Here is a 9,380-nt window from a genome sequence, read left to right as displayed (position 1 = left end):
TTGATTTAAAAAAAGAAAAGAAATTTCCATTCACAATGTTTAACTTTAAGGGTGATGCATATTCAAACACTACTCTAATTTTCAAATAGTAATTTTTTCCAACTTAACTTCATAAGTTCTTTTTTAAAAGTTCAATCTTAAAGCGTCTACTAATTTTTTTTAGTCATTGCACGCTAATTTTTTCGATATGAGTATTAAATTAAACAAAGGAATCAAAATTTGCAACATTCTAAACTTTTCCTTTGTCTCATTCAGCCCCTAAAATTTTCCAAATTTACATAACAACCCAATCCCACAACTACAACTCTCTACTCCTTTTAACCTCTAACTTTTCTAAATATCAATTCCACCCCTCCACTACATCCAAACTACAAAAATACCCTTAACCCTATATTTCATTTCACTCCTTCCTCTCTTCCGTTGACCCAAAAGTCACCATTTGAGAATTGTTCTCCTGCATCGCGACTTGCGTATGACGATGTTCCCCTTCATAAGTCACAATCAACATCGCAGGATCATCCATTGCCCTTTCCACATGTTTCCTAGCTGGACATCCTCGTACACTGCTACACTTGTAATAACCCCTGAGAATTAAAACAAAAAATTCATAAATGACTATAGTTCAAAGCATAATCACGTAGTTATAGTTGTTGTATCTAGTGGATATTAGCAATATCAATGAAAGAACTGTATCAAGCGGATATCAACCGAAAATCATGTAAAAAAAATTGTATCAGCACTGATAGCTATGTTTTTTATTTTTTTTGCTTTAATATGGCTATGTTACTTAAATACAGTAGCTACGTGTCATAATTTTTTAGAAAACTAGTTACGTATTGTAAATACAGTTTAAATGTTTGTCATGTTGAGTAATTATATCAAGCGGGTATCACGTGAAAATCGTGTGAAAGAGTTGTATCAGCGCTACCTGTATTTTGTAAATACAGTAGCAACATTTCGTAATTTTTTTAAAACTAGTTACGTTTCGTAAATACAGTCTAAACGTTTGTCATGTTGAGTAATTGTAGCAAGCAGGTATCAGCTGGAAATCGCGTCAAAGAGTTGTATAAGCGCTGATAGGTACGTTACGTAGAAAATACAATATCTATGTTTCGTAATTTTATAAAATTAGTTAAGTTTCGTAAATGTTTGTTATGTCAGAGTAATATATCAATTTCGTAAATACTCTAAATGTTTGTTATGTCATAGTAATTTATCAATTTTTTTTACATCAGATCTGATCCGTTCATTTTCTATGATAACAAAAATAAACAGGTGTGATTGAAGGTGCATGGTAGTTACCGTGGGTATGCAGAACCTTTGATTGGCTTTTGACCATACTTTCTCCATGAAAACTCATCTCCTGGTATATCTGCGATTCTTGAACTTACCGCTGGGAGTCTTACCACTTTCTTAACACGAGATTTCCTGTTTTTAAAAAATACAAACAAAAAAATATTAATTAAAAATGTCTAAAATTTATAAATTAATATATTTTTTTAAACACGTAGCTGTAAAGGGAGTTTGGACAAACGTAAATTCAATGATGAAGTCAACAAAGACGGAGAAAAAACAAAGCATCAAAGGTACGATATTCTAGGACGACGCGCTCGATGGAACGTGGATATCACGCGTTATTTTGGTCAATGAGGAGATTTGTATTTGTCTTAGGTTTTGCTAAAGTGCTCAAGTCGGTGAGAGACAGAGATAGCAGACTAAGAGCCGTTTCGATTGATCTATTTTAGGCGTTCTAAGTCACAATAGCTCGTAAGTTTGGTAAAATAACAACAATAACATGATGCTAGCGTGATCCCACAATTGAGAAGGGTAGGATAGATGTACGCAAATCCTACGACCTCTTTCTGAGTCATAGAGATTGCTTTCGAAAAATCTCGCCTTATATAAAAAAAATTAAATATTTATTTTTAAGTCAAAACAACAACAATAAACCAAATTAATATGAATTATTATATGCTTATAAACCATAACTTATATGTTCATGCAACAAGGCGAATTGAGTTATTTTTAAGCCAAAATAATATTTAAAACGAACCTCTTTTTGCAGTGACACTTGGCGGAGCCGGAGATTTTGCTGGAGACACCTTCATAGTGTTCGTGCTCACGGCATCTTTTACCGGCGATTGGGGGTTTCCCAGCGGGAACAGCCTGAAGCACCAAACCTTGCTTACCATTCGATACACTTCCTTCACCAGTAATCGACGACATAAACGACGACGAATTCGTCGTCGTGGAAGTTGTCGCCATCGAAACACCAGCTTCAAAAAGCTTCGGTTTCACAGCAGCAGCAGCAGCACTAGATTGACGGTCAACGCTTGGCTTCGTAAAGTCAAGCGTCAACCCTGTCTGCTGCCGCGGCGCAACAACTGTCTGTTGCGCCGCCGCAACAGGAGGAGGTACTGTCTCTTTCGCCGTAGGAACATACGGCGATAGAGATAAGGAAGTAAAAGAATCAGGATGAACCGGAGCCTGAACCGGAACATGAACAGGACCACGTCTGAACCGGGCATGACCGGTTCGGTCCAACATAGAAATAACATTCTTAAACTTCGAAACAGTAAAATCAGTTATCTCACCAAGCTGAACCGGGTTTTTCTCTTGTTGTTGATGAGAAACCAACTGGATTAAATGATCCATTGATTTTAAACCAGCTGAAGCAGCCTCTTGTATAGCTAATTGCTCATTCATTTTTGAATAACCCATCATTTTTAATGCCATTTTTGTGATATTCTTTTTTCAAGCACAAGGGTGGGAAATATAAAGGGCAAAAAATGATGACCGGGAACCGGGAAACCAGGTAAGGTCAAATAATTGTTTGATCTAACGGCTGAGATTTGTTTGATAATATCTATGCGATGACCAAAAAGACAAAATAAAAGCTTCTCTTTCTTTGCTGGTAGCAGAAGTGGTGGACCCACTGACAATAAAATCATTACTCTGATTTTTGTTTTTTGATTAAATAAGGGTACATCTCTAGAAGCAGATGGTACAAGGTTATATGCGTATATTTTAATATTTTTTGGATGGGGCCAGGGAGAGTTAGCTGGTAAGAAAGGGACAAATATTGAGGATTGTTGTAATATAATGCTTGGGTTATCTAACTTATTATATTACATAAATGTATAATGCAAATAGTGGTAATCCCCAACAAGATTACATAAAATATAATGCAGATTATTTCCAACAGCCATTCATTTTCATGTGAAAGATATTTTTGTATGACTATCTAATACTTGATATTTAGGGGTGTTAATAATTCGGTTCAATTAATTATTCATAAAAAATTATATTATATTAATTTTTTGGTTACTCTGTATATAATCAAAATTAAGTTTTCCAGAACCGTCCAATTATATCAATTTTTCTTTGATATTGGTACAATCAATTAGCTTTCGAATTTATTTTTAAAATGTCATGTAAGATTCATATTACTTTTAGGATCTCTTGTTTGTATATGTAAGATATTAATAAATTTTAATATAGCACATAAAGTATATATTACGAGTATTACATGTTTGATGAGTGCAATTTTTATTACGAGAGATTGTATACATACAATGCTCAAGGGAGTTTTTTTTTATTTCGTAGCAGAGGTTGCAATAGCACATGTTATGCACTCTCGAACATTAAAACAAAAATTGTTCTATCTTAAACGACTACTAAGTTCCTAACGGAAAATTGATAGTTCAAAATTACAAAAATATAATGCAGATTATATCATCTCCACCCAGATTATCGCTCAAATCTTTAACCATTCATTTTTGTTGAAATACTTTTTTATTTGTATAATGATTTGGTACTTAGGTGTCAATAATTCAGTTAGGCAGTTTTTAAAAAATTATGCTATACATATTTGCGATTACTCAATGGTACATAACTAAAATTAAAACTTTCAAAATCGTCTCAATCATCTCGGTTTTTCTTTAATATCACTATTATTCGATTGATTTTCATATTTAACTTGTCGTGTAAGAGTCATACTATTTTTAGGGTCTGTCCTTAGTTATGTGCGTGATTATACAAGTTTAATATAACACATAAAATATATATTGAGAATATTATATGTTCAACGAGAACAATTTTTACTCGAGAGCTAGCTTGTATACACAGTTACACACAATGGCCAAAGGAAATTTGATTTCAAAGCAGAGGTTGCAACAACACATGTTATGCACTCTCGAACTACAAACAAAAGTTGTTCTATTAGATAATTACTAAGTTCCTAACCGAAAAGTAAGAGTTTAAGATTACATAAATATAATGCAAACTATATTCCCACCTAGATTATTCTTGAATATTTAGTCATTCATCTCTCAATGAAATATTCTTTTCTTATATAATGGTATTTGATGCCTATTAGCCCAACTTTTGTATTCTATATTGATGCTTTAGAAGTTATTTGATTAAAAAAAAATGTTATTAAAATATGGTAAACATGAAAGTATAAATGAATATAAGATTAATGCATGTTAGATTAATGAAAAGTACATAATTATCATGAATAATTGAAACATTTTCTCATATAAAGATATTATATTAGATCATAAAGTCGTACATTTTATTTAACTTTTAACGGTTATCCACATATGTGTTTGATCATATACGTATTATATACTCGAACAAATTATACAAAATAATGGTGCTTGGATGTTCTTTTATTCTTAATTAGAGATTTCTCATAATAAGAATGATAACTGAATCGATCGAATCAGAAAGATATTGCACTTACATAGAAGAATAACCAGAGGGAGAAAAAAAAAAGAAGTGGATGGTTCATACAGCAATGAACGGGCTGAAGTGCAAAAATAACCATTTTATTACCCCTATTTAAATAATAATTAAAATTAATAAAGATTTTTAACTTTAGTTGGCTCATAATCAACTTCATATATGGGAGGTTGAAGTTGAAATAGGGTGTCTAAAATATCTGAATTCAGACAGTAGGGATTAAAGTTGGGTTTTGTCCAACTTAACTTTGAAATTTATAGCGAGATTAAATTTCAAATTTAGACCTTAGGAGATGAAGTTGGGGTTTGGCAAAGCCCATTGCCCCAACTTCAAACTTGAAGATTAAAAGAGGAAGAAGTATCAATAACAAGGTCAATATGAAGGTTATCAAAATTGGCTAAATTTTTAAATAATTTTTAAGAATTACGTATTTGTTAAATTGGGATGCCGCTAGCGGCTAAAAGAATCAGTGATCTTTTATGAAGTTTAGGCATTCGAGGTCAAATCGTAACTGACTTTCAGGTGTGCAAAATTTGATTTAAAAGAATCAAGAAAAATCAGTTGTTCGTTGATCTTCTTCAGAGAGTGAGAGAAAAAGAGAATACACATCTATCAACTTATGGAAAACTTTATCCGTAAATCTAGTATATTGAGTTGATTATTTTGTATTTCATGTAATAAAATTTGTTGGAAAAAAAAAAAACAAAGAAACCTTATATGATTAGTTCGTTTTTCATTTAGGTAAGAAAACAAACAAAGTAAAATCGTAAATTTCATAAAATGGGAGATGGGGAGGTGTGGATTGGGGCCCATAGACCTCCGCCCGCAATCGGCCCCTCCTGTATACTGTCAACCCGTACCGCCTCATTGTCATCCCTAATTGAGGATCCTCAGTTAAAACCTGAGAATGGGGTATTAGATAAATTTACCAAAATGTAAAAAATGTAACATGTTCAACCGTCCACAATTGAGCGGGTTAAACAAAGATATACAAATTGAAAGGTTGATACGACCATAGTCTAACTTACCCAAAAATTCTAATCCAAATTAATTCATAAGAAAAGGAGTACTTGTATATCGTATATGGTGTACATTCTTACTTTTCTATACTTTCACGCACTTTTCTATTATATATAAGTGGCCAAGAGGACCACACAGCAATACCTACTTGTACCTAAAGTTTTACAAATTGTACACGCAATGAATGCTTGTACCAAAAACTCTATAACTTGTACATTTTAACTAATTGTTTTTTTATCCCACGTGGACATATGTCATAGTGCTTAATATTTATTCCGTTCTCATGTATACATGTGTGCACTTCAATTTTAATTCTCCGACACATTTATTTCCTCCGTGTACTTTTACTTGTTCACTTTTGACTTTTCACGTTCTTGCTGAATATTTATTCTCTTCTCATGCATAAACGTATGCAGTTCAATTTTAATTATCCTACACAAATTTATTTCCTCCGTGCACTTTTACTCGTTCACTTTTGACTTTTCACGTTCTTTAAGAATTAATAAATCTCACGTGGACATATGCCATAGTATTGAATATTTATTCTGTTCTCGTGTATACACGTATGCACTTCAATTTTAATTCTCCGTCACATATTTATTTTCTCCGTGCACTTTTACTTGTTCACTTTTGACTTTTTACGTTCTTGCTGAATATGTGCATATGTCATACGTAGTACTTAATATTTATTCTTTTCTCATGTATAGACGTATGCATTTCAATTTTAATTCTCCGACACATTTATTTTCTCGTTGCACTTTTAATTGTTCACTTTTGACTTTTCACGTTCTTGCTTCATATTTATTCTCTTCTCATGTATAGACGTATGCAGTTCAATTTTAACTTTCCTACACAAATTTATTTCCTCCGTGTACTTTTACTTGTTCACTTTTGACTTTTCACGTTCTTTAAGAATTAATAAATCTCACGTGGACATATGTCATAGTACTAAATATTTATTCTTTTCTCATGTATACACGTATGCACTTCAATTTTAATTCTCCAACACATTTATTTCCTCCGTGCACTTTTACTTATTCACTTTTGACTTTTCACGTTCTTGATGAATATTTATTCTCTTCTCATGTATACATGTATGCACTTCAATTTTAATTCTCCGACATATTTATTTCCTCCGTTCTATTCTATATTTTTCTTATATTTTTTTATATTTCAATTATATATAAACGTCCAAGGTGGACGAACACAGCAACCATAAGTTGTACAAAAAGCAACTGAAATTGTACTCTAAGCAGGGACTAACTTGTGTACATTTCAGAAGTTGAACATTAATTCTACTTAGAGTACAATTTCAGTTGTACTCAATTTAAGTGTCTGCGTTTGACTAGACACAGAGTTTAAGAAATAAAGATAAACTTTCAAATCTTGTGGTTCTAAATTAAAAATATGTATAATATAATAAAATATTCTTTGAATCTTGTAATTATAAACATGAAATGTAGGATATTTAATTTGTCAACTTACTAAATATAAAAAGAGGCGGACATAACCAAAATAAGATAAATTTTAACAACAATTGAGAAATTAAGGGGAAAAATAAGAGGAAAATAAAAAAAAAATGGAGACTCACTAAGGAAAATCGCAGTATCGTTTGCAATATATACAAATCATAAATATTAACTAAATTGAGTAACCAAATTAATCACGTTGAGCCTCATGCATCGCACGGGCATAGTTTGCTAGTTATTTACCTAAACGAAAAGGACCTCTTTTTCACTTGGTCGACTAAAGTAAACTAGACAAACAATTGAACAAATAACGAAACAAACTTTGAGCTGAGTTATTCTAAAATATACTTATCAACTCAATTCATTTAAGCCACTTCAACTTGACTAACATGTCGATGATATCTCAATACAAAGATTGATTAGCCTAAACCAAAAACTGATTAAATACTTCTTTATAATTTGTACAATATTGTTGTGTCGTTGTGAGTTGACCTTGAACATAACATTGTAATAAAAAGAAAATTAAAAGAACATTTTTCCTAAACAATTACTATATTTTAGAAGTAGGGAAATATCTATAGTTGCTCCCAGCTAACCAATAACTTACAATCCCTGATGTCAAATTTTATAGAGATATAATTGACTTGGTCCGATTATTCTAAAATTGTTACCATAGTATAATCTTTGTAAAATACTTTAAAAAATACTCCCTCCAGATAAAAAAAAAAAAAAGTCCACTTAGTCATTTGCACATCTCTTAAGAAAACACTAACCCTAGACAAAAATAGGTAATTTGACTAAATTACCCCTAATTAATAAGCATTGGGATTTGATCATATAATACTTAATAGGGGCAAATATGGAAAAACAGGGTTAATTCTTTCTTGATTTGATAAGTGAGCTCTTTTTTTGATAAAAAAAAAAAAAACTAAGTGGACTCTTTTTTTTATCCGGAGGGAGTAATTAGTTTACATAGAGGGACTAGTAACTAGTGAGTCGAGACATCACAAAATACAAATATTTCGTGTTTAATCCTACTTTATAATAGTAAAATGGAATTCTGATAACTTTTTTTTTTCTCTTCTTTTTTATCCTTTTCGCATTCGTCTTTTCGGAACTTTTCTAAAGTCGGTATATTTATTTTTCAATTTAGTCTGTTTGTGATTCTATTAGAGCTAAGTACCATTATATAACACACAAATTTTATTAATTACTAGGAGATACCTAACATTTTTAATGTGGTCCTTATATATACTATTGTCCCTATAATCCAATTTATTCAATACAATTATAGACTTCAATCTAGTATTTTGCATGTCGCAAGCAGCGCGGAGCTATCTCATGTGTCCAAGACTTCGAGGAGAGACTTCAATCTAGTATTTTGCACATCACAATTGGCGTCCCTTTCACCAGAAAATTATATTTTATGGATAACTCATTTTTTAATGTATCTATACTAAATATTGAATATCCTTGATTTCATGTTTGTTTATTTTTTTATTTTATACTTTCAATCCCCTTAGTGAAAAATCTTCAAATATAACAAGTATTCAAGAATTTATATCTCTTGTTATGAGCAATTGCTGAGACATTGATATATATATGATTTCCCTAAAATCCCGATGATATCGCCATGTAGCACTCATAGTTAATTAGTACAATTATATTAGATTATCATCTCATCATATATTAATTGAACAAATTAAGCGATTTTATCATTTTTATATCTTCATCATGCCAATTCGATAGAAAGCTACCAATTTATAGTGGAAGCATTACGAGAATTTAAAAATGTTGGACCAAGTTGGGGGCAATAGTAAGGCTATAAAGTCTCTAATATTCTATAATTTGAGAGTAAAATCTATTTGTTGAACCAGATAACATTGATCAAAATCAATCTAACAAATTTAAAAAATGTATACATGGATAAAAAGACTATTGGAAAGCATATCGTTTACACAAAGTATGTCCCAAATCCAACATGTTGCAAAAGAAATCACAGAAAAAATCACAAAATATCTTCAAAAGATAAAATAAGGCTTGCTGGCATCCAATAATCAATAAAAAATCATCGTATCTGGTTTTGCTTTTCACCCACTTGCAAATGATTCCTAGGATCATTGACTAAACAAGATCATAATACAC

The 9,380-nt window shown here is 31.4% G+C and overlaps 1 protein-coding gene across 1 annotated transcript; it reads right to left on the bottom strand.

The window, feature by feature from the left end:
• Nucleotides 1-218: 218 nt before the first annotated feature.
• LOC132604276 (probable WRKY transcription factor 11) lies at nt 219-2,751 on the bottom strand. The gene is made up of 3 exons (XM_060317718.1): nt 2,054-2,751; nt 1,303-1,428; nt 219-584 (listed from the first exon to the last, which is right to left on the bottom strand). Exons 1-3 carry the CDS (start codon nt 2,734-2,736, stop codon nt 401-403), a joined length of 993 nt encoding a protein of 330 aa, XP_060173701.1. The 5' UTR covers nt 2,737-2,751; the 3' UTR covers nt 219-400.
• Nucleotides 2,752-9,380: the final 6,629 nt, after the last annotated feature.

The sequence above is a fragment of the Lycium barbarum genome, chromosome 7 (assembly GCF_019175385.1).
Source record: "Lycium barbarum isolate Lr01 chromosome 7, ASM1917538v2, whole genome shotgun sequence".
Taxonomy (NCBI): Eukaryota; Viridiplantae; Streptophyta; class Magnoliopsida; order Solanales; family Solanaceae; genus Lycium; species Lycium barbarum.
Note: the sequence above shows the minus strand (reverse complement) of the source record. Positions and strands in the feature narration are given on the sequence as shown.

Bases quoted from the DNA above. Each gene is read 5' to 3' on its own strand.
- LOC132604276 (XM_060317718.1), bottom strand. From the start codon at position 2,736: ATGGCATTAAAAATGATGGGTTATTCAAAAATGAATGAGCAATTAGCT. The intron at 1,429-2,053 runs GTTCGTTTTAAA...TTTTAAAAACAG, and splicing joins AAGTGTCACTGCAAAAAGAG to GAAATCTCGTGTTAAGAAAG. The intron at 585-1,302 runs GTAACTACCATG...TTTAATTCTCAG, and splicing joins AAAGGTTCTGCATACCCACG to GGGTTATTACAAGTGTAGCA.